General features: G+C 35.8%; 1 protein-coding gene across 1 annotated transcript; it reads left to right on the top strand.

Moving 5' to 3' along the window:
* Positions 1-1,154: 1,154 nt before the first annotated feature.
* PCOLCE2 (procollagen C-endopeptidase enhancer 2) lies at positions 1,155-26,059 on the top strand. Its single transcript, XM_026668058.2, has 9 exons — positions 1,155-1,663; positions 6,722-6,827; positions 13,765-14,020; positions 15,055-15,179; positions 18,218-18,354; positions 20,244-20,398; positions 21,057-21,140; positions 21,898-22,065; positions 23,712-26,059. Exons 1-9 carry the CDS (start codon positions 1,560-1,562, stop codon positions 23,840-23,842), a joined length of 1,266 nt encoding a protein of 421 aa, XP_026523843.1. The 5' UTR covers positions 1,155-1,559; the 3' UTR covers positions 23,843-26,059.
* Positions 26,060-26,399: the final 340 nt, after the last annotated feature.

Here is a 26,399-nt window from a genome sequence, read left to right as displayed (position 1 = left end):
CCACCAGGAATGAATGCAGCATATTATTTTTTCTCTTCCGACACTGTTCCTGATTAATTCCTAATAATCTCAACAACACATTCAAACTTAATCCAAATCACATTTTTCAACCCCCAGTAACAAGTTTTTAGCAACCCAGACTTAATCCTCAAGTTTGTAGACCCTGAGTATTAGCATGGCAGTAACTGTCTGTCATAATGCAATGTTGTGAGAATTGATATCTCATATATGGGGTGGACAGCGCCAAATTGTGAAAGAATAATCGAACCCAGTGAACCTCGGGAGGGAGAAGCTGCAGTATTCCAGCTATATTATCCAAAGGTGCTTTTTTAAAAAGGCAACTTGACTTTGTTTTTACTAGATGTCTGTCTTTTTTACTAGAAGATGTCTGTCTGACCTAAGCGTAGTACATAAAATTATCTGCTACAATGTCCTACCTGTCAATGACTACTTCAGCTTGAACCACAACAACACACGAGTACACAATAGATATAAACGTAAGATTAACCACTCCAAACTCGATTGCAGAAAATACAACTTCAGCAACAAAGTTGCCAATGCCTGGAATGCACTACCTGACTCTGGTCTCTTCACCAAACCGCCAAAATTTTAACCTTAAGACTGTTTACTGTTGACCTCACCGATTCCTAATATGTCTGTAAGGGGCGTGCATAACAGCACCAATGTGCCTACCCTCCCTGTCCTAATGTCCCCTGTAATTCGTACCCATGACATGTACTCTTAATCATATTTCCAATTATATCTTATCTAAATTAACATGCTTGACTAAATAAATAAATAAATAAATAATAAAAAATAAATGAATGAATGAATGAATGAATGAACGAATGAATGAATAAATAAATGTATGTATGTATGTATGTATGTATGTATGTATGTATGTATGTATGTATGTATATTTGCTTGTCATCCAAAAAGCTTCAGTTCTAAACTGAAGAAGCTTTTTGGATGAGAAGTGAAACTTGTAATTGTTATGAAACTTCACGGAAAAACAAAGCCCAGCTACCTTTTGAAAAAGCGCCTTTGGGACAACCATGACCGGGATGAATCGGTATAGATATCCAGCAATACCGCATTTCCCATCAACTGCGGCCCCTAGCCCTATACTGAGGCAAATGGGATTTGGCATCTTTGGAAGGAGGTGGGATTTCTAAACTTGTAACCTTCCCAGAATTGGTGGCGCGAGTTCCACCGGTAAATTTCATTGGAAGGTTCCCTCCGCCTGGGAAGCTCTAGAAAAGACCGGGGGGCGACTTTTTCAAAGACACCTCCGCCACTTTACACCAAGGTAAAAAGCTTGAGGGGCGTCTGTTTTATTTCTTGGTCGGCCCCCTCCCCGCGCTCGCCGCCTCGATCGGAAAGGAGGAGGAGGAGGACGTGAGAGCTTTTCTCTCCTCCCCTCGCCTCAGCGAACAAACGGGATATTCACGGTAAACGGGCAGCGGGTGGTTGGTTTTTTTTGTTTTTTTGGCTAGGCGCTTCATACAGGTGGCCTCGAACGAATCTCCACGCTGAAGGGGCCGAAGCGGGAGAGGAAGATGCAAGGCGCGGTCGCCGCAGCCACGCGCTCTTTGGCCCTGGGATTCCTCCTTCTGGCGGCCGCTCAGCCCTCCAACAATCAGCAGCAGCTACAAAGGCCGAGGTAAAGTCCCCTACGAGCCCGCCGCTACCGCGGAAATGCAAGGCAGCTTCGCCTGCCGGCTTCGTTTTGCTTATTTGTCCCGCTTTCCCCCCGAGTTTGATGAGGACGAGACCTCCCCCGTGGCTGCAAGGGCTTATTGTTCGGTCAGATAGAGACCCTGGGTCTCCCTCCCGGTGACTGGCTGTAACGTCTGAAGTGCACAGAAGACGTTGGTGCCTCAAGGATTACCATACTAGCGCAGCTCCCTTGCCCGTAACTCTTTCTGTGGTTTCCCTCTGTGCCCCACCTTAGGACCCCGTCTGTCCTGAGGAGACAACTCACGCCTCCACCTCCTCCACGTATCAGGCGTTTCTCCCGGGCGTGCAGTTAAAAGAAGAAGAAAAAAATCTCCTTATCGTGCAAGGGCAAGTTTCAGAGAAAGGAGACATTTGCAGCCTAAAGGGTGTGCAGTTAGTCTCTCTACCCTGCAAGTTTTAAATGCATTGGGATTGTTGTTTTTTGTATCCATTGTAGAAACGGAATATTTGAAATATTTGAGAAGATGAAAAAGAGTATTTCCAAAGGGGGAGGGAGTTTCTAGGGTAAAAGTGAATCTGTGTTTAAAGTGTCCCTGAATTATTGAGTTCAGTTTTATAAGGATGCTTAATTTCGAAAGGAGTTACTATTGTGTTTGTTCTAGGGAAATAATGGTAATTCACACTTAGTGATACCACCGTTAGGTTCATATTCATCCAGGCGATTGAGGGGAAACGGGACCATACAGTGGATGGTATCACAGAGCCATGCTTATTTGCCACACTTATTTGCAGATATAGTAATCTGCCTAAATATACAAATGTGTATTTGTTGCAAATTGAAATGAAGAGATTGAGGACCTGTACACTGCATGAGTCAAAAAGAGGGTTGTGAAAATATTTACAGATCCCTCACATGCTGGACATAAACTGTTTCAACTCCTACCTTCAAAACAAGACTATAGAGCACTGCACATCAGAACAACTAGACACAAGAACATTTTTTTCCCCAAACGCCATCACTTTGCTAAACAAATAATTCCCTCAACACTGTCAAACTATTTACTAAGTCTGCATTACTATTACTATTAATCCTCCCATTCTTCCTTTCACCCATCTCCTCCCACTTATGACTGTATGACTGTAACCTTGTTGCTTGTATCCTAACAATTTTATTGACTGTTTCCTAGTATGATTTGATTGCTTATTATACCCTATGTGTTGTACCTTATGATTCTTGACTTGACGAATGTATCTTTTGTTTTATGTACACTGAGAGCATATGCACGAAGACAGATTCCTTGTGTGTGGCCAATAAAGAATTATATTCTATTCATTTGCTATGTACATGGGGAAGGCCATATAATTTCATAAGGAGCTTCAGGGATGCTTTACATTTCTCTTACACAGATGTATGGAAAACCTATGTTCATCCTTTTGTCTAAATTGTACAAATCAGTTTTGTCTTATAATATGTGTGGAAGCCAATGTTATTAGACATGACATTGAGCTACCTGGGAAAAATATTGCTAGACCCTCTTCTCAGTTCAAATTGGTATGTATTCTTGGGGAATATTCCATTCAATTCTTCTCCTTTTTTTCTTCTCAAAAGATAGTAAGCATTCTTAATTGACTGTATATTTCACTTTTTATTTAGGAGCTCAAACTGGCATATATAATGTTCCATCCTCCTTTTCTCCCATAATAGTCATAGGTTGGTTGAGTTGAGGTAAAATGATGGGCCCCAAAGTCACTTCCATGAGTTTCTGTGACTGGAGATGGGTTGATACTTGGGTATCCTTACTCCTAGTCCAATACCTTTGCCATTACACTACATTGTGGTTACTAAGTGAAACCCATCCTCATTAGAAACTAGTGGTGAGACTGTCCCCATAGGGCTTGTTTAAAATTTATTTCTGCAAATTCTTGGGGGTCCCCTAGGTATGCTAGGGTTTCCTTCTTTCTCAGCAAGTCTGGGTTACAGTTTTAGTGACATTACCAAGTTCATTTATCAGCGGAGCTGGTGTTATTTTTATTTTTAAGATGATGCATTGAAATAGCATCATCATTAACATGTTGGTGTGAATACAGGTAATCCTCTACTTACAACAGTTCATTTAGTGACTATTCGAGGTTACCACTGTAAAAGGGACTCATGAACCTTTTTCATACTTAGGATCATTGCAGCAGCTCCATGGTCATGTGATTAAAATTCAGACACTTGATAACTGACTCATATTTATGATGGTTGCAGTGACCCAGGGTCATGATACGATCACCTTCTGACAAGCAAAGTCAGTGGGGAAACCAGATTCATGTGACAATGTTGTTACTAACTTAATAATTGCAGTGACTCAATTAATAACTGTGGCAAGAAAGGTCGTAAAATGGGGCAAAATTCACTTAACAACTGTCTCACTTTTAGCAACAGAAATTTTGGGCTCATTGTGGTTTTAAGTCAAGAGCTGCCTGTAACTCCCTTCTGCAAACTGTAGAATTCCAAGTGATGCCCTCATTTTAGAATGGTTGATGGGAAACGTTTCCTGGAATTTGATACTTTCCTGAAAGGCATCCCTATGCTTAGCAATTTGATCTCTCTTCCCATCTGTATGACAGATGGAAGTAATAGCAAATGACAACTTGAGTCTGTTTACAGAATCCAGGATGTCCTGACAGTATAGGACTTTCTTTCAGTATACTTCAATTTTATGTGTTTTCTCATCTGTTTCCATTTTGGTGCCAAGTTGGCTGCAGTAGTAAAACAGACATTATTTTAGAGACATGCCTCGGATGAGAAGAACCTGTGACAGAAAAATGCTGGATATCCTTCACCACAGGAAGGTTCTTGTTCAGGGTCCTAGTCAATCATATCATCCAAATTTAACTTTTCACAACTCTCATTCCTGCTTTTCTTTAACAATGACTCAGCATCTTACTGAACTTCATTGACACAGAACCAGAGGAATTATAGAATGTGCTTTAAATAAGTCATTAAGGATTAATGTGAAAAGAGACTGCCAAAAATGAAGAAAGAGACAAAAGAAAACAGCATGTCAAGGCAAATTGGAAATTACTGAGAAGAGAAGCCAAAACCAAGAAAGATAAATATCTCAGAAAGGAACTTAACAAGTTTCATAGAACTGTTTAGAAGAGATAAGAAACAGCATTACAACAATGCCTATAAAGATAATAAAGATGGAAACAGACATAGAAAAACAAGAAAGTGTTTCAAAAGATACCTGAGTTTCAAAGAAGTTTTCTTCCTAAAATTAGTATGCTAAGGATGCTAATGGGCAGATAGTAACCAAATGAGATCAAATTAATATGGAAGAGGTATATTGAAATACTGTACAGTAGAGATGTTAAAATGTGACCTCAGGATATTGCAACCATTGTAAATACATTCTGTTTGCCAAGCACCTGAATTTGAATGATGGGCCAAAGCAAATGCTGCATTTTAATTTAATTTAAAATTAAGTAATCAAAATGCAGGTCATATAGTTTTTGCCTGTGTATTTAAGACACTATTTCAGTTCAGCAACATCCTTAGTAGGATATTTGGTAGATGCAGGCAAAGCTTTGACGCAACATATATTGCCAAAATCTATGCTTTCTTCCCTGATATATGTGCCAATATTACAGGTGCATGTAGTCATTTGTCTTGATTTGACCCTTAAGAAATATGTGGATTTACGTTAGATGAATTGCCAGCTGCTGAACTGCATCCTACCATTATAAAATAATCCAAGACTCTCCAAAACTTCAAACTAGGCATTTACCCCCATGTTCATTGACCAAAAACAAAAGGAAAGACTTAGTCATTTAATCTTGATGTTAAGTTAAGCATCCAATGACAAAATCATCTGATTTACACCAGTCCTGAGATGTTGTCAAGACAGTGCCGTCTAGTTGATGGGACATGGGCAACAATATGTTGACTTCCACAATAGTTCCTAAATAAGAGATCCTAACATAGAATAGTGTTTATTTGGAGTAAAATAGCCTTGTTTACATTCATGGTATACAACAAGTTGTGCCAAAACTGAACTTGTGCAGTGCAATAAGAGTTTGCTACTGCTAACTTTATGATGCAAAAATACAAACTTGGTAGTTTAGGAAAAGCATACAGATAAATAGAGTACAGTGAGAATGGGGTAGCTGAGAAGTGTATCTGGTAAAACAAGAAATAAAGTCAAAAATTAAGAGCAAACTGAATAAACATTGAATAAAATAAAAGTAACCAATATGAAAGAAGGTGAGATGGTTTGGTCATATTGAAAAAAATGAGGATCAAATTGCAAAATGAATACGTGAAAGAAGAGAGTGGGTTGAGAAAAAGGAAAAGCAGAGAAAGTAAGTTTGAGAAAAAATGTGTGAACATAGTAGAAGTATGGATTGTTTGCAAGTATAGAAAGGTATAGAGAGGACAGAATGGTTGGGAAGAGAGTACTGTACTGAGATGAAAGAGTAGATGGGAAAAAAGTGAGAAGTTTGAGGAATAATTATGTAGACGTGGCAGAAGTAAAAATTGTTTGCAAGGATAAATACGTTTTGAGAAGACAGATTGGTTATCGAATGCTTCCAAACATTTTGAAGAAAACAACTGTTTATAATATAGTTACTACTTATAATAAATGCTAATATACAACTGCCAAACCACTTTGGCAGGGTGTGTACATGTGCAAATATGTGGTTGTTGACATAGTACATTTTACCTGAAATTAACTGATTCAGCATCTGATGCATCAAGTGTATGTCTTCTTCTTTTCCTGCATATTCATACATGCACAACCACAGCATGGTGAGATAATCGTGACTCAGCAATAATATATTTGTATTTCCCAGATATGGTTACTAAGAGTTGAAAATGACTGGATAGCACAAAATAATCAATTTAAAATGGCATTATATTTTAAATAGCTAGATACCTTTTAAATGCTTTTTACAAAGATTCTATATATTTCAACAATGGCATAGTAGATGCCACCTGTTTTATCTAGACCTGATCATGCTGTCTCAAAAATAATTCTTCTTTATTTCCCAGGGCTTTTAAATGTGGTGGTATTCTAACTGGAGTATCGGGGTTTATTGGAAGTGAAGGATTCCCAGGGGTCTACCCGCCAAATAGCAAATGTACCTGGAAAATCACAGTAAGAAAGTTTGATATGACAACTCCTCCCCTACAAAGAATAATATGCAGGTTTATTGTTGGTTTCAGTTATGTGATGGGTGTCTATAATAGGATACTTTAATATCTTATGCAGCAACCAAAAGCAGAACATTTGATATTTCTTCACAAATGTTAATATAAATTCAATCACTTGTAGATGGAATGTAGTAGTGTTCTTTTATGTACGATGAAAGCTTAGCTACTCATTTCAATAGACTTTGAACTCTTGTTCTTAACCAAAACCTGTTTGAAATATTTATGACTTAAAGTGATGGCCAAGTTTACGCAAAATGTTTTAAAATGCCAAGGTTTCCACAGTGTGCTGAAAGCTAACTATCCACATTCAACTAGTTTAATGTTTATGTGAACCCAGACCGTAAGTTCCTTTTTTGCCATATTTGAAACTGAAGGCAATAAATGCCTTAGAAAGAAAAGCTTTCGTGTGTTATTGGAAAGGTAATAGATTGAAAACTACATTTCTGGATATTATATGGATGAAGGATATCATATGTCTTCTCTGCTAAGAATGCATATGAAAAAGATGTATACATGCTCCCCTTTAACATTTTTTTAAAAGTACAATATGCAACTTGCAAGATAAAGATGAGAGTGGGAGCACAATAATATTGTAGAACAAAACTGAATAAGTACATACCATGTTTGTTCTGTTATACTTTAGTGAAGGTTGATAAAATTTAACAGTTTACACTTTTAAAAAATGCTTGTTTGAATTGGGGCTTCATAGACAGCTCCATGGAATAAAAGAAATTAAATATGTTTAGCCCAACAAAGAGAGACTTAATGGTGACATGATAGTCATCTTCCAATACTTGATAGGCTCTCACAGGAAAAAGGGTGTTGATTTACTCTTCATAGCACCTAATGGCAGGACAAGAAGCAATGGGTGTAAGCTCATCAGAGGGATATCCATAAGGAGGAATTTCCTGTTGGTGAGAACAATTAATCACAGCCTGCCTTCCAGAATTGTGGGTACTCAATCACTGGAGATTTTCAAAAAAAGATTGGATAACAATTGGTCAGGGTATTGGACTAGAAGATCTTCAAAGTTCCTTTCAGCCCTGTGATCCTATGAATGTCTACTGTTGTGTAAAAAAACAATCTTCTACACATAAAATTTTAAGAAATAATAAACTCTTCTGGAGTTTAACTTCGCTTTATGGCACATCTATTGCCATAAAACCAAAGTTTATGGAACATGTCTTAGGACATTTTTTTTTATATATCTCACCTTTATTATTTTTACAAGTAACTCAGGATGGCAAACATATCCAATATACTGTACTTTCCACCTTCTATTTCCACACAACAACAATTCCCCCTTGTAGTTTGGGCTGAGAAAAAGGGACTGGGCCAAGATCACCCAGATGGCTTTCATGGCTAAGGTGGGACTAGAATTCACAGCCTTCTGATTTCTAGCCTGGTGCCTTAACCACTAGACCAAATTGGCTCTCAGTTAAGTGAAAGATTGAGTTTTACCTTAGAGAGAAAAGCATTTTATCAGGCCGTAATAAAAAGAAAAAAGATGGAGACACAGAAAGATGATTGAAGAAACATGCCTTTCCTAGATGTTAAACAAGACCATTCCTTTGTTTTGGGGCACTAAGAAGTACCCGGCATCCCAAAAAGTCCTGTTGAATCACATTGTGTTATGTTTGTGCCTTTTTTTCCTTACCTCTAATTGCTATTCCAAAGGATACTTCTTGGTATATCTACCCTGTTCAGTATGTTTCCAGTCTTTGCTCAAAGTATGACATTACATTATTTTTACTGCATTGTTGTTCTATATTTCCCATCTTAAATTTACCCTATAGTAGGATCGCTGGCCAATAAATAAATTAATAAATAAACTTATGTAACTTCATAACTGCAGAAGCAGTAATTGAATAGGAGGAATTTAATACTAAATAGGGTTAAGATTTCTGTGATTGATGTAACAGTGCAGTTGAATGTTATTCTGAATAATAAGATAATACATTACAGCCAAATGCTCTTTCCTTTATTTCTCTTGTATATTTTTTTCTAACTATAGAAGCCGGTCATTCAGCACATTGTATTATATGCTTGGCACAATCCACAAGTATAGTACTCCCTGAACTGTTTTTCTTATTGTCTCTTATATAGCAATTTGTAGAGTACAAAATACAAGGCATTACATACCAATAGTTTTAAAATATTCTCTTTCTTGTCAGTCCTCAGTGATTTAGGAAAAATGAAAGAGTACTCAGTCTAATCACAGGGTCTTTAAGAATATAATATAAAGAAAAAGAACAATAAAAATTATTGCCAAGAAAAAAAACATAAAAATAATATTCAAGTCTTCAAATAGACAATTTTAGTATAAGTAGCAGAATCAATTACAATTAAAATATATAAATATTTTTTGAATTACAATTACTATTATAACATACATGTCAACTACAAAACGTGTATACAAAATGCCGGACGTAGAATGTTAACTTCAAATAAATCTTTTTTAGTTTTGGGAGTATGGCTCGAAGCTCATGATTGAATTGGAGTAACTGCCGGAATCCTGACAATACAAATATGTTTTGAAAAGTCTTCCCAAGTAATTGAGTTTAATTTAATCAGAACAAAACAAAAAATGTATTAAGTATTGTCTAACACAACGTATAGAAAAGAGATTAAAATAATAGAACTTTGTTCTACTGTATTTGTTTTTAACTTTTTAAAATACATTTGTGAAAATAATTCCATTAAGAAGAATGTGTGGCATAAGGATTCATTACTATAAAAGAAAAAAACACACACACACACAAAGAATGTTATTATCCAAACTGGCATTTATATGCTCATATGAAACATCAAAGCTGGAGCAGAGGAGTTGAAAGGAGATGAGAATTATTAATAAGGACACAGAATATGAAACATTAATGTAATCTATGAACTGAGACATTATCCTTTTTAGGCGAATAATGCAGAATTACATTCTGAGTAGCTGAATTAAATATCTAAAAATTAAGCTTAGTTTCTGATGATTTAACTTGCTGAGCCAAATAGAAACATTTTTTTTCCTTCTGAGATATCAGTATCAGTAAATATGTCAAAAAATATTAGCACAAAAATTAATAGAACCTTACCCATACTCACAAAAATAAATTTTATATAATATAGGGTGAGTAATTGTATTTTTGGAGGCCAGCCTGTACTATCCATGAAAATTGTCCATTGAAAAAATAAGTCTACTGTAAAATACAGTGGCACCTCGATACTCAGCTGCTTCAAAACTCATCAAATTTGGTACTCAATGTGTTTTGGTGTGAAACTGTTGTTCTGGTATTCATCATTTGTTTGGTACTTTACGCACTGCAAAAGGCAGTGGGGGACAACCACAGAGGGCAGACAGGAAGTCAGCCATGCTGAGGGGGTTGCACTGACTTAGGAAAACGGAGAGATAGGAAGTGCTGCCCAGATGAAACAAAGGGTTACCTGGTAAGTCACATGGTTTGTTTGGTACTCATCCTTTTTAGTACTTGTCGCGTCTCCTGGAACAAATTAAGGAGGAGTACCGAGGTACTACTATACTAGAAAAAAGCCGTGGGATTTTGTTTTTATATATGACAACTGCAGTAAAATTACTATATGCTCACAAGTGAAAATGTTTGACACTATCCACAGTGGAAGAACTGTAACATGATGGAGCCTGCAGAGGTGGCAAAATTAACTTTTGTCCTAGATCAGAGAGAGGACAGTATCTATATTTATGGCTGTCTGGAAATTATAAACTTCTTGCATGAAACAGACAAAAATACACATGACTTGTGGTTTTGATGATTAGAAAAAAAATGGTAATAGAAAAGAGTGAGCTTTTTTATAATAGAGTAAGAGATAAATTTGTAATTGTATTTGTTGCAGAGGAAATCAGGAGCCTTTTTCTGTTTCTTTTTATGCTTTCTCATGCACTTTTCTTTGTTTTTTTCTATCTTGTGTTCTAATTCTATTTTCTCTTTTTCCTCAATTGGAAAGATTGAGGAGCATGCTATCTGTCCTCTTGGTTCCTTCACATTTCTACCCAGGGTCTCCTAAAATCTAAGGATTCTTTCAAGGTCTCTTCTGGCAATATCATCCATCCTAAATGGATCAAAAGAAAAGAATAATTGTTGGTTGGTTTAAATAGACTTGGTAACTTGTCCATCATATCCTAGATATAGGCTCAATGTAGGCAATATGTTTCCTGCAGCATCATGTCATCTCTATTCCTTTTAAGGGATAATCCCCCATCATTTCAAAACTACTCTTCTTTTTCAGAGAGGCTCTTTGATTTCTTCCAGCCCAGGGAGCCCAACTATTTTCTACAATGCTCTGTGTGTCATTGTAGAGGACAAAAGCAGAAACAGGCTGGCATGCTCTTTATGTTCTGGGCAACAATAGTACTCAGAAGCAGCTCAGGCAAATGCCATATGCTGGATATAAGAAGGAGGGGAAATATAGTACAGATTTCCAAGATTCTGTCTTACTGCCAACCTCAATAAAGTAAGATTCTGGTTTTCCCATGCAATATATTTCCTGATTGGGTCTATGTAGTGGAGCTGACAGGCATGATTTTGTAAGGTTGATTGTCTTAGAAGAAGAGGATGACACTGTTCCAAGTTCCGTTGGCATCACACCTCTAATGTTTATGCTTCCTTGGGACACATTTTTGCATGCAGTTTGCTTTTGCCAAAGATTTGGTTTTGCTTTGCTTTGCTTTTAATTTTCTCTGGTGTTATCTTCATTTCTCTGCCTTCCTTGAAACCTTTAGCTTTCTGTCCAGGAACCTATTGTCTTTCTTAAAGCATTTCAGTGCAGCAATTTTGTCCAATTTAAATGATACCTTATCCTTAAATTTATCCAAAGTATCTATGATTTGTAATTAACAAATGGTAATGCTTTGAATATGGCTTATGCTTATCATCTTGCATTAACTGTTTGTTGTTGTAATTCCAAAATCTACTTTCTTCCCTTAATCCTACTTTGTTTCCTTATATTGCCCAGGTCTTTCATTTTACTTGAAGTATGCAAGGCAAGTTGAAAATAAAATTCTTGATATGGCTAAGCAACTTTTCTGGCATTCTTCCTAGCCCTTGCTCTCTTTTTTTCTCCCTTCCCCTTCTTAACACATAGTACTAAATTTGTCTGAAAAATTACTCTGGAAAATTTCGTAAAGATTCTATAATAGTGTTGGTGTAGGACATGTGCTTGCATGCTGAGATCCCTAGCATATTATCCACAAGCGCCAGTGTATCTTCCATGATAAGGCGGCAACAGGCTCATCTCTCTTCTTTAAAATTTTAAAAGTAATCATTTAAAATTAAAAATAGATATTGGCATGCTGAATGGTATCAACCTCTAGCATCATCTTCACTTCAAAGAATCCATCTGATTTTAATGTTTGTGCCTTGTAAGCTTTCTTATAAAGTAGAAGAGCAGCTTAGTGCTTGCTTTGTTTCAAATACAAATAGACAAGAACATACCAAGACAAGAAGATGAGGGGTAGTGGGAACTGTGAGTGTGTGTGTGTGTGTGTGTATGTGCGCGTGCATGCAAATGCATGTAAAGTTAGCGTTTTGGCAAATTGATGCTTTTTAACTACAGCTAATCCTCAATTTAAGACCGTTACTTAGCAATTGTTTCTCGTTATGACAGACAAACCTTGTCCTTGTTATGACCTAGTCCCAAAGTTCCAACAACTGGGCTGCTTTTCTATTGCCACATAACTGCCTTTCAGGCACTTGGCAACTGCACTTTCAGCCATTTGATATGTCCCATGGCCACATAACTGTGTTTTACAAACTTTTTGCTGAAAAACAGCATTTGCTTCCAGCTTTTGGCAAAAAAAAGATCCTACAGCGAACAATTGGCATTCGCTTAATGATCACTGCAAAAGAAGATCATAAAATTGGTTTAGTCACGTAAGTGGCTTGCGTTATGATGCCACGACTTATGACCAGAATGGGAAGGTTCCATTACAGTTGTAAGTTGAGGATTATCTATAATTGTGAGCAGATAGGTTACCCCCCACACATCCTTTTTGAAGGAGCGTACACAATTTGCGCTCTACATTCCTTATTGCTAATTGACTCTAAAAGATTGGGGGTGTCTAATACAGGAGTGCTGTATGAATCCTGATGGTAAAAACATTTGGTGGCAATGCTAATTTCCACAGGGTCATATCTCAGTGGATATGGGACTGTGTTTCTCAATGACATACCAAAGGTAAACAAAGATATCTAAGAAATACTTCCAATTTTTATTTGAACAATAATTGAACTGATAACTTCTGAATGAAAGCCTGTATTTCAGTATTGAATTATATAGTCTCCTGCCAATAGGGCAATTCTTCTATTCATATGGTAAAGAATGCGAATATTTCCCAGTACTTCAGAACCAATAACAGTGCAGTGGTATAGTTTTCCTTAAAAGCATAGTTTCAATTGAACATAAGATTCTGTGATTGTGCAGTTTGATGACTCAGGGTACACGTTACATTAACATGGCAAAAATATGGCAAAAGCCTGAAGTGGTAGTTGGGACTAAAGTGACATAATAATCTAAATAAATCAATAAAAGTCAATGTTCTTTACTACAGAAATGCATGCTTCCTCTCGAAAGTATTTAAGATAAACCAAAGATAATTTTATTTCAAAATATCGCTGTTAAGTGGTAATATCACAATAAAACTTAAATAATGTTTTGTAAATTGGAAAGAGGAAGTAACAAAATTGCTACAGAAAACAAAGTTTTTGGTAAAGACTGCTACATGAAGAGGCTTGAGAAAGTGGTATCTATATTATAATAAGATAATGCTTTAAAAATGCAATATAAAAATAGCTTTTATATCTTAAGAGAGGTTAATTTAAAAAAAGGTTATTCAGCTCTGGTATCTTTTTTTTCTACAGGTTCCTAAAGGGAAAGTTGTTGTTCTTTCCTTTAGATTCATAGACCTGGAAAGTGATAATTTATGTCGATATGACTTTGTGGATGTATATAATGACCATGTTAACGGGCAGCGTCTTGGCCGGTTCTGTGGCACTTTCAGGCCTGGTGCTCTTGTGGCCAATAGCAATAAGATGTTGGTGCAAATGATTTCAGATGCCAATACAGCTGGAAATGGCTTTGTTGCAAAGTATTCTGCAGCAGAGCCACATGAAAGAGGTATTTTTCAAGTTTTTAAAGCTGAAATCTTGTGATCTATACTGTATTTTCATGGCAGAAGTATTAAGTACAAGAGCATGTAGAATTTACCAGCCATCCCCAAAATATATCTAAAACAATCTATTCTTTACAAAGAAAATGTTAAAATTTTAAAATCCTGTTAGAATTAGTCTGTTTGCATTAAAATAAGATTTTGCCAAAATTATATTTTTCTGAGTGTGTCTATGGAGAGACAGAGTAACAGCAGTCACAAATGTATTCCAAGTTCTCCCAGGATTATAAGTTTTTAAAAGGGGAAACTAAGCTTGTGATATTCATCAAGCCTTTCCAAAAAAATTTTTTTCAAAAGGGAATGAAAATGTGGCATTTTTAGAATGACAGAATATAATTCCTCAAAATTGCTAGATATCTAAAATCCAGTCCTTTGTATTTGGAGTTATAGTCTTCTCCCATAGGAGGAAGAGAAATAGCATGTTTATTCATGTACTTTTGTCACTTAGAAATTATACATGGAAGCTCATGCTTTTTAGATTAAAAATACTAATTTTAATTGTTGAGCTCCTTTCTAAAGGGAAACTATATTTCATATTGTTATACTGAATACAGGAAAATGAATAAGTTCAAATGAGTTTTATAGAGCCCTGATTCCATCAGACATTATACACCCCTCAGCCCAAAAGTCCAAAATATAGTTCAGCAGTATAATATATGTGGTCTCTGGTGGCAGAAGATGGGGCATAGCTACAGTTTCTGCTCCTTTTAAAATATACCTCAATTAAGAAAAAATGTTAAAGAATTAATAGATTAAAAGACCATATTCTTCATATAAAGATTCAATAAGGAATTGATAAGGAATTGATGCTAGAAGCTTTGTTGACACTTAGTGGCTTTTCTGCAATTCCAGTTGTAGAATAATGTAATTGCAGTATATTATTTACAGATGTAATATGCTTATATGTAGATTGCCATGAACTTCATTTGAAAGTTGAGCAAATCTGCTATGTGAAAATATTTTATGTGTTTTGTATTTTTAGGAGACCAATACTGTGGTGGACGACTAGATAAACCAAATGGATCTTTTAAAACTCCAAACTGGCCTGAACGTGATTACCCAGCAGGGGTGACCTGTGCCTGGCACATTGTGGCTCCAAAGAATCAGGTGAGCTGTCTTGTTTTTTTTAATCTAGTTTGATCTATTGTTAAAGCAACAGGCTAGAAAGGAGGCAGTGAGTTCTAGTCCCACTTTCGGCATGAAAACCAACTGTATAGGTTTGGACATGTGACTCTCACTCAGTCCAACTCACTTCTCAGGATTGTTATTCTGGGGAAAATATGAATAAGAAGGAATATGGAATATGTTTACTGCCTTGTGTTATTTATATTGTAAAAATAATAAAAAGAGAATTTAAAAAATCTTTAAAATATACACATTTTTAGTCTTCATCTATTTCTTTCTTATTTATAATATATAAATAAGAGCTCATGGGGGTTGAGCAAAGTCCCCCAACCTTCATTTTCACTGGCAAAGGGTTGCAGGAGGCCGTGGCAGCCGAAAATGGAGCTCGGAAGCCTGTTTTCACTTGCAGAGCACTCAGGTGCCACTGACACGAGTGACATTGAGCTGGCCATGCCCACCCTGGTCCCCTGAGGTCAAACACAAACGCAGCCCTCAATGAAATTGAGTTTGACATCCCTAGTTTAGAGCATCAATAGCTTCTCTTAAGTCCTTCCTATCCCAGTACAATTAACAATAAAGGCCTCTAAAAAGCAGTAGGAATAACCTTGTGGAACAGGAGGAAGAGTTGCAACCAAGACAATGGTTTGATAAAAGAAATTTGAGTTTGAAGCAGAAATGTAACTTGAGTAAGAAGCTCGGATTTGACTCTCCCTAGAGGGGGCAGGAAGTTGACCCAGCTTCTAGTATAGTCTGTAAGTTACTATTAAATTTATCCAATTAGAAAGTGTGACATCTTGCATTCACAAAATGTAATTGTTATAATGAGTTAGTAAATCTTTTATTTAATTATAAGGTCATTGTATACGATGTTCTACAATGCGGATGTAATAAAATATTGATGGCAATAACTGTGACATCACATGCCTAGTAATTGGATTGATGCCCAAAAAAGAGCCACAATTCTCAAGCACTTCAAAAACCCAAACATTGGAGATCTAGCCAGGAAGAACATATGCAACTTTGACAAATAGCAATCGCTTAAGTTATGTTGCTAATCCAGTGAGTCCATCTTTAAAATTTAATGGTAGAGGAACAAATTCAATCCATGTGGATTAATATACTGACATCTGAAATGCATTTTCTACCAGTTTGCCAACAATGCACTAATTGTAACTGAGTTTGGCCACCTTGCTTCTGATTGTTCTCTTCATCTATTTCCTTCCACCTTTCCCAGTATTAGATCCAGAGAGCTGGATCTTCGCATAATGTGTCCAAAGTTGGATAATTTGAGCCTGGTCATTTGTTTCTCAAGTGAGAACTGTGGGATGATTTGTTCAAGTGCGCTGATGATGTTACCTAGTATGGTAATGAAATGTCTTCAGGAGAAATAGCCAAGCTTAGAGAGCACCAAGAACTCCATAACTCAAACCTGAGCTACAATTATTCTCTTCTATTGATATATTTTGTTGATTATATTTAATTTGTGTCTCTTTTTTCACTATGCTCTTTGACTTTACATCTAGATTGTCCTCTTTAATGTGTTCAATTTTGGCATTCCAGCCTCAACAAGGAACATCTTTCATTATGTTGAACTTTCCTGTATTTATATATTTGTTAGATAGCGAATTCCTACTGTATTTCTATCTTTGCAGCTTCAGATTTTTATCCTACATCAGCAACTAAAGACTGTAATCTAGCTACTTCATAAATGCCAACAGTACTCTGAAAGATCCTTAGCTCTTCCTCCATTTTAGTGCCATCGTACCTGAGGGGCCTGTCATCTAGCACTATATCATCAATCATTTTGTATTTTCTGTCCCAGTGGTTTTCTTGGTCAAAATGCAGGAGTGCTTACCATTGCCTTCTCCTGCAAATCCTGAATTGATAACTTTACCGTTGTCCCTAAATTGATCATCTGCCTCTGGCATCTTCCTGTATCACTGCTGATAAGATGCTGATAAGATGCCTGCCTAAATATAACTTGAGCAGTCTTTCATGTTTGAATGGAAATTCAGATAATGACTAAAGACAGTAACAAAGCTAAATAATAGCTTTGAGATAAAAGAATATTTTCCAAACTTAATTTGTTAAACACAAACTTATAAAAAGCTTCCATATAACCACATACCAGGGATGACATATCTGATTTATTTCGATTCAGTTCATATTAAATATATGTCAGTGGAGGAAGGTGATGTTGTGGTCTGCTATCAGCCTGCAGAGCTGATAGCAGTCGGACAGTGGGGAGGAACATGAGCTAGTCATGGAGTCTGGGGAAGGCTCGGACGAGGGATCTGCGTCCGACACAGAGATGGGGCCAGGGCCATCTGAGAGTTATGTACTGACTCCAAAGCCTCCAGAATCTGACATCAGTGAAGCAGAAGAACAGGGGGAGCCTGTTCCCAGTGTGCGCTTGTGCAGACTGCCAGAAGATAAGAATAGTTAAGACAAAAGGGGCGATTTGGGAGTAAGGCTTGGAGATGATTGGACATGAGCTTTTGTAGGAAGCAACTTTGTTCGTTCTGGTCGGTTTAAACTCTGAAGCTCCATGTTGACTTTGTGCTCTGTTTGGCCTTGTACAGCTAATTGGCAATTTAGTCGTTGGCAGCATTTCAAGGGAGATAAAGGTGGGTGCTTATCAGCCTTATCCCGAAAGACTGTGGCAGACTTGTGTTGGACTATTCATAAACTCATTATGGGCTGTGAATGCATATAATTCACAGCTGTTGAAATAAAAATAAGGTTTTTGGGAACAGTGTGTGATTGTTACTGTCTCAGGAAGCCTTGGTCAGAACAGATGATTCCAGGACCTATTTAGTTTTATTCTGCACCAAATGTCTTAATTTTTTTCTACAGATTTTATGATTAAAACAAAGGTAACACAATGTAGACTTAAAATCCTTGTGTCTTAAGAATGGCTTAAAATGATGTAGGTAAGAATATGTTTTAGGTTTCAAAGAGATTTTCATATTAATAATAAATGAACAAGTGTTTTAACAAGGCCACTCATTATCTTGCAGGTCATAGAATTAAAGTTTGAGAAATTTGATGTGGAACGAGATAATTATTGTAGGTATGACTATGTGGCAGTGTTTAATGGTGGCAAGATTAATGATGCCAGAAGAATTGGGAAATACTGTGGAGACAGCCCACCAGCGTAAGTAAGCTCATTGGCTAAACACCTTTTTGTAAATGCTACAAGAGGGATGGAACAAAATGATGGATCGTTTTATATATATATATATTTTAAATGGAAGCCTGTTAGAGCCTCAAAAGAGCTTATCTGTTTAATAGCTTTCCAAATTTAGGCATTAAAGCTAATTTTCTCTTCCTTAAAAGTTACTGTAGCTTCAAATTTGATCAATAGCGTATTGTTTCACTACAATACCGATGACTCACGTTAATTATCAATAATCCTGTGCTATTTTTCAATTGTCTAAAGTAAATGTGCAAGTTAAATGATATTAAAAATAACCGATAAGCACCATTATGTATATAAATAACCACCCCACAAAAAAAATCCTAATTTGGGACCTCAGTGTTCCAAAAGATAGATACAAAAATTCTGCTACTGTGAGCCCATGTATACTTTTTCATACATTAGATATTTTTATTGTTTATCCCATGTCACTAATGAAAAGCTTTCACGTTGATATAATGTGATATCCTATCCTTAGTGGCCCTTATAGATGTTACATTTCTTATCCAAGATCACCATTGCATGTGCTCAGAAATGCTTGAATCTATGATGCACAAGTTATTAAGCTGATATCATACTTGGCTTTGTGATCTTACTGATCAACATATTAGCAAGTCACAATCTACCAGTATAGAATAGTACTGAAATGTCCAAGACCACAGAATTCTAGCTATTGAATTTGCTCAACAATTAGCTAGGTCCAGGTTCGTTCTTTATTTCTCTTCTACAGCTCCCTTGATCACCCTGTTGTTCCCATCAATCTTGATATTGATTATAACACTTCATTCCAACTGAGCTTGTTCTAAACATTATGTTGGCTGCATTGGAATAAGAAAAGGAAGGTGCCAGGTTTGAAACCTAATACTGAATTTAGACTCAATTACATGAGTCCAAGTGTGAATTTCATTCTTCACCTCTTCACTTACATTTTCTCTTGATCATCAGTCAATCAATCAGAACTGGAAGGCATCTTGGAGGTCTTCTAGTCCAGTCCCCTGCTCAAGCAGGAGATCCTATACCATTTCAGAAAAGTGACTGTCCAGTCTCTTCTTAAAAGCCTCCAGTGAAGCATCCACAACCTCTGACTGCCAGCTGTTCCACGGGTTAATTGTTCTCACTGTTTGGAAGTTTCTCCTTAATTCCAGATTGCATCTCTCCTTGATTAGTTTACATCCATTGTTTCTTGTCCTGCCCTCTGGTGCTTTGAAAAATAAGTTGACCCCGTCCTCTTTGTGGCAACCTCTCAAATACTGGAATTCTGCTATCATGTTCCCCCAATCCTTCTTTTCTCTAGACTAGCCAAACCCAAATCCTGCAACCGTTTTATGTTTTTGTCTCCAGACCTTTAATCATCTTAGTTGCACTTCTTTGCACTTTTTCTAAAGTCTCGATATCTTTTTTATAATGTAGTGACCAAAACTGGATGCTGTATTCCAGGTGTAGCCTTATTAAGGCTTTATAGTCACTATAAATATATTAACACAGAGACTTGATGCTCTACAAAACTTGATGTTATGCAGAAATACTAGTAGAGTATTTTTTTGAATTAACTATGAAAAGTTTGCATTTTTATACACTTCCATTTTTTGGTATGGATCCATAGGTACTTTTTAGCAGTACCTATTGATCCATTTATTCTCTCTTCTTCCACTGTTAATATTTTCCTAAGACCTAAAGTAAGATTTGTAGACAGGTTTGTTTAGGAATTGTGAAGCTTATTTTTTCTCTAAAAGTAAATCTTTATATTCCATATGGAAATTCAGATTCATTCACAATATTATATGTGCATGTTATTTATTTACTATGGTCTACAGAGTTATTAATGATAAACCATTATTCTCTTTTAGGCCTATTATATCTGAAAAGAATGAGTTGCTTATTCAATTTTTGTCTGATTTAAGTTTGACTTCTGATGGATTTATTGGTCATTATATATTCAGACCCAAAAGATTACCAACAACCACATCACCAATCACCACCACAACTCTTCCTACTATCCCAGGTGAGCATGGGCTTTCATTTAAATCAGATAAGAAAACAAATTCAAGCTATATTGTAATGTCATTTTTTTTCTCATTTGCTATAATTGTAATGTAACTAAGTGACCAAAAATAATTGTTTAGATTAAACAGTTGTGACAGGAAGACCACATATGGGTATTGCTTGTCTGAAATAAAAAGACTTAGAAAAGTGGACATATTTTTTACTTAGAAAAGTGGACATACATTTGCTAATTCATCAGCTCTTAAAATTGTTAAGGACAGGAATTTTATTCTTTGTTCATGAATATTTTTTTTCTTCATAATGCCTCTGCCTTAATCCTCATCATAATCATGAAAAACTTCTGGATTCACAGAAGACAAATTGGACTGTTTTTGCCAATTAGATGTTGTATATTCTTTCAGAATTGGATCTAGTAGGTGCATCATCTGTGCTACCATGAATTCAGGCATCACTGTTCTACACAATTGTATAATTCATGCAGAGCTAGTATAGAACATTGGTTTATTAAAACTTGGCTTGTCTAGATTGTTCAGAGTTTTGCTTTTGAAGGTGACTTTTTCTGTAACTAAACATAAAAACAAGACATAAAAAAATGAAAGTCATTTTTAGAAGAGTTCTGAAACACTTAATTGTTCATTTTGGGTCTCTTTGGAAAGTCTTGAAACCTACAGTCAGCCCGTGCCAGCAAAAATGCAAAAGGAGTGGAACTCTTGAGAGCAATTACTGTTCGAGTAACTTTGGTAAGATCAGATTTCTTCTCCCCACCCCCCCACCCCAAAAGTGACTAGGGATGTATGTTTACAGGAGAGGGTTGGAGCATTTATCTGTAAGCTACCATTAGTGCACAAGGAAATTCTTTCAGCTTGTATAACTGTACCTCTTGCACTGAACTCTATGACTTAGTTACTTAGTTAGACTGTGAATTTTTTGTTAGAAGAGTTTTCCAATCTAAACACAACAGGAGACTGTTGCTGTATGAATGTTTTGAATTAGTGACAACATCAGCATGTTGTCTTCTTGGAAGGCTCTTTGTTTTCTTTTTAATTCAGAATGATAAATTCATAGTGCATACTGCTTGGCTCTTAATTGCTATCCTTGCTATCTTCTGAATATGTTTCTTTAATATAATTATTAATGATATCAGATAAACTTCATATTCCCCTCTTTTTTCAGTATAAGTATCATTCCTTTATGTTATATCTTAACTGACAAATGCAATTTGTATGTCATATATTAAGGCAGCACAAATGAGTTTATCCAATATTCATGGTTAAACAAGGATATTTAAGCTGCAGTTATTCTTTTTACTAAAGGTGTGCAATGCAATACCCTTTTGTTTCCATTGTTTTTTCTGTAAATAACTATTCCAATTTATTTATTCATGTGTTCCTTTATGTATTTTCTATTTATGCTTGTTCACTGCTGAATGATGGAAAAAACTGCTTCATTGTTTTGCAAGATGATTGCAATCTATTCCTCCTAAATTGTCCTTTTTAGTAATAACTGGATCTGTTATCACAACCAACACCAGAGGTGGAAGTTTATATGCAACTGTATCTATCATTAATGTATACAAAGAAGGAAATTTAGCAATTCAGCAAGCAGGGAAAAATCTGAGTGCCAAGATTATTGTTGTCTGTAAACAATGTCCTGTTATCAGAAGAGGTAAGTAAACTCAAAGTAGAATTCTGAATTTTTCAAATGATATTTGTCCTTACTGTTTTCATGCTCATATTTTCCCAGAAACTATATTTTAAGTTGCTCATTCACAGAACAAAACAAAAATAAATTATTTAAATTACAATAAAAAGTGAAATGAGTGAGAACATCCAGAAATTTTGCTTATCTTAAAATCTTTTTAGTATTTGTACGTATTTTATGTTAATAATATAGGTGAGTTGAAAACAGGATGATGGCTTAAGCCATTTTGGCCCTCATAAAAGAATCTGTAGCTCTGTAATCTAAAAGAGGCATACATTATTAGGAGAATAGGCATATTTGTCTCAAAAAATTAAGATTTGAAATTGTATTGTTTATACTTGTAATTTTTAGACTATGAACTTGTTGTTTATTTAAACTCATCTAATGAGTTTAAATAAAACTCATTAGATGTTAAAATCATTTTGTTAACTCTCAAATGTTAAAATGACAGTGAAAAGCTAAACATTGATTGAATACTAAAAAAAAAAATCTTTGTGTAAATGGGATAAGAATCCCTGCATTAGTAACTGCAGAATCATGTAGGGTTGGTTCTACTTGTGAAGCTGGCCATGCACGGTTTTTCTTACTCAGCCTTCTATAGCAAGAGTCCCAAACCTCCCAGACCATGGACTGGAACTGATCCATGGCCTGTTAAGAACCAGGCTGCACAGCTGGGGGTCAGATGCGGGCAAGCAAGTGAAACTGAAACCATCCAATCCTGAAGTGTGTCTTCCACAAAACCAGTCCCTGGTGCAAAAAAGATTGGGGACCCCTGCTCTATAGAACAGTCCACTCCACTAAGGATGGTCTCTTTATCCTGAGTATCAATTATAAAATGTGGGTTACTGGAGGGTTTATCAAAGAGGATGGAGCAATGAGAATTCATGCTTGCTTGCTCGCCATGGTTGAGTTTACCAGCAAGATATATCCAACAAGAATCCTACTTTTTAGAATGACATTCTCTAAATAAGCACTACAGCCAACTACAGTTATCTGATTAGTGGCATAAAGCTACAGAAATGCTACATGAGTGTTATACAGATAGTCCTCGACTTACAGCCATTCCTTTAGCAACTGATCAAAGTTATGACAGTGCTGAAAAAAAGTGTCTCACAATTGATCCTCGCACTTATGACAGTCACACATCTCCTTCCAACAAGCAAAGACTTTGAGATGTTGAAATTCACTTAATAACCATGTGATTTGGTTAACAGCTGTGATGATTTGCTTAACAAGTGACAAAATGTGTCATAGAATTAGGCATGACTCACTTAACAGCATGGAAATTCCAATCCCAATTGTGGTCACAACATTTTATCAAATGCTGTTAAACGAGAGATCATAGCACAAGGCAACTAAGCAATGACTACTGGAAAACAGAGCCAAATAAATTTTAACTGAAGAAATAGACAAGCATTTTTTATAGTGAACAGAACATTTGAGCAATATTTGCATTTGACCAATATTTTCATATTTGTATTAATTCCATAACTTGAGTAACTTGAGTTCTCTAAAGTCCTTGTTTGCATCTGAAGAATTCAGTGACCAATTGAGCTATATTATCCTTAGGGCTGTAAAGCAGAATTTATCATTTCCTTCTCTTTCAATAGGTCTCAACTATGTCATCATGGGCCAGGTAGAAGAAGATGGCAGAGGTAAACTCCTGCCCAGCAGTTTTACTATGAGTTTCAAGACTAAGAACCAAAAAATCCTGAATGCCTTAAAAAACAAAAGGTGCTGATGTAAGACTTTTTGAAGCTATCTGTTATCCTTCTTTAAAAAAAAAAATCTTCATAGACAAAATTTGCACTTTCCAAACTGGTGTATTTTCTGGATTTTATAGTGATATAATCCTAACTCATTGATTTGTGTTGCAAATAATCAAACAAAAAATGTATTTAAAACCTTTCAGCAACTCGAAAGAATTTATTTCTACTATACTGAATTTCTTAATTACATTAGATTATTGATGTTACAACTGCAAAATTTATACCGTATTTTTCAGAGTATAAGATGCACTTCCCTCCCTAAAAGTGGGTCTGTGCGTCTTATACAGCAAATGTTGCCAAAGCCCCACCCACCCACTGGCATCCACCCTTCAGCCTCTGCCTCCCAGCAATTTGGCTCCTTGCCTCCAAACAGCAAATAGCCTGATCAGCTTTAGCACAGCCTGATTAGCACAAGCAGCTGATTGTCAATAGGATCTGCCTCCCAACAATCAGCTGTTTTAGGCTGCAGGGATTGCCATCACCTATTGCTGCCTCCACACGTACCCCATTTTGTGCTGATCCCCGCTGCCCAGAGCGGACCGAAAATGGGGCACATGGAGGCCGAAAGTGGAATGTAGAGGCCAAAAATGGGGCACACAGAGGCGGCAATAGGTGATGGCAATCCCTGCAACCTGATTGTCAGGAGGCCAATCCAACTGACAATCAGCTGCTTGTGCTAAATCAGGCTGTGCTAAAGCCGACCAGGCTGTTTGCTGCAAGGAGGCAAATTGCTGGAAGGCAGAGGTAGATTTTTTTTTTCCTCCTCAAAAGCTAGGTGAGTCTTATACTTCGGAGCGTCTTATACTCCGAAAAAATACGGTAATTCTTTTTAAAGTTGTTTTCAGTTTCATTATATTATCAATCATGAAAACATTTTTATTGACTAAAAAAACTAACTGTGCTTTTCAAGCTTATTGCTAATATTTCCTACAGTAGGATTTTGATTCTTAGCCTGCAATAAGCGGAAAAATCATATTTGGATCCACTGCATTTACAAGTGGGAAAAGTGACAAGACTAAAAATCCTAAGACATTACCCCAAAGCCATAATTATGAGGCAGAACAACAATATTGTTTTTATGAATAGAAATTTTTCCAACAATGGAAAGGATACTTTCATCTTTATACACTGAATCCATATTTTGAACTTGATTTTCATCATATTGCTTCAAATGTTAAATGTACAGGTTTGATTTTTTTAAAAATCTACTCTGGCTTTGCATGGCTCAAGATTATAGAATGGCTCTAAACTAAATGTAGAATTTTCAGAAGATTCTAATTTAAATATACTTTGGATCTTGGACTTCAGTAGAATTTCTAATAGGATCAGTGCAACTCCACAGTACGCTTATTCTTACAGTTTCTAATACATAAGACTACGTCAGATACAAAGAGTATCTTGGCCAATGATAATTTCATTGAGATTTGGCGATACATTTCGGATGTTAGTTTTATCGTCTTAAATTTATAGCTCAAAAAGATAACATTAAATGTATAATTCTAATCTCATTATTTTGAATCTGAATATTTCAAATTCCAGGATGCTTAAACATGAACCATATTATGTTGAACAAAGCAAGATCTTATTGTATCATGTTTTGATATTTTCTATTATTTTTAAATGCTATTCTTGAATATCTTGTTCACATAATAGATGCAAATAAAATACACCAATGCCAAAAACTTTGAATTAAGGCAGACTACAATGAGTACCTGTGGAGTTGGCTCCATAATCCAAAATTATCAAGTGAAGTTGTGCTATACTGGATTTGCCATATTGTATTTTGACTGACTTCTTTCTATTTTGCAATTTGAGTGATCTCTTCTAGTATTGTACTTTTGAAGAACAATATTGGTTTTAAAAAATTCCTTATTAGGTTTTGTTTTATTTTATTGTTAAACAGATTTTCTGGGAGTACAAAATAGAAAATATTCAGATTATTAAGTCCAGAACAAATTGTTTGTAATTCTCTTTTAAAAGTAATACAAAGTACCAAATAAAACCATGTACTAGGTTCAGTGATGTTTAAATATATTTCTTGCCATTATTTTCTGCTAATTGATGAAAGCATATTATTTATAATTTTGACTAAATGGAAGAAAATGAAAGAAAAAATAGGGAAAAAATAATATCACAAAACAGCTTGTTTGTCTATAATTACACTGTTTCTAAGTTATATACCTTTTTATTATAATCATAACAATAACATGAATGATTTTTCTGAGAATAAACTTGGATCAGATTTTAAGAGTAGTATTACTTCTTTTTAGAAAAATGCCAGTTTATTTCTATACTGTTCAACTGACAAGATAAATTATACAATACAAAATAGTGTGTATCTTAAGTAAAAAATCTTCAATTTCTTAATCCAAAATCCACCTTCTTCTTTTGGGGGATAATAAATTCAGGTTATTATACAAATGGAATATACAGACAATTCAAAAGAATCATCAACTTTATAACCATATATCACTTTTGATAATTCTGTGGTGCAAAAATAGATTTGTTTAGGGTATATGGTTGTGGGTA

Source organism: Notechis scutatus, chromosome 4 (assembly GCF_049901735.1).
Source record: "Notechis scutatus isolate UNSWTSFEM ecotype Mainland chromosome 4, rNotScu1.2, whole genome shotgun sequence".
Taxonomy (NCBI): domain Eukaryota; kingdom Metazoa; phylum Chordata; class Lepidosauria; order Squamata; family Elapidae; genus Notechis; species Notechis scutatus.
Note: the sequence above shows the minus strand (reverse complement) of the source record. Positions and strands in the feature narration are given on the sequence as shown.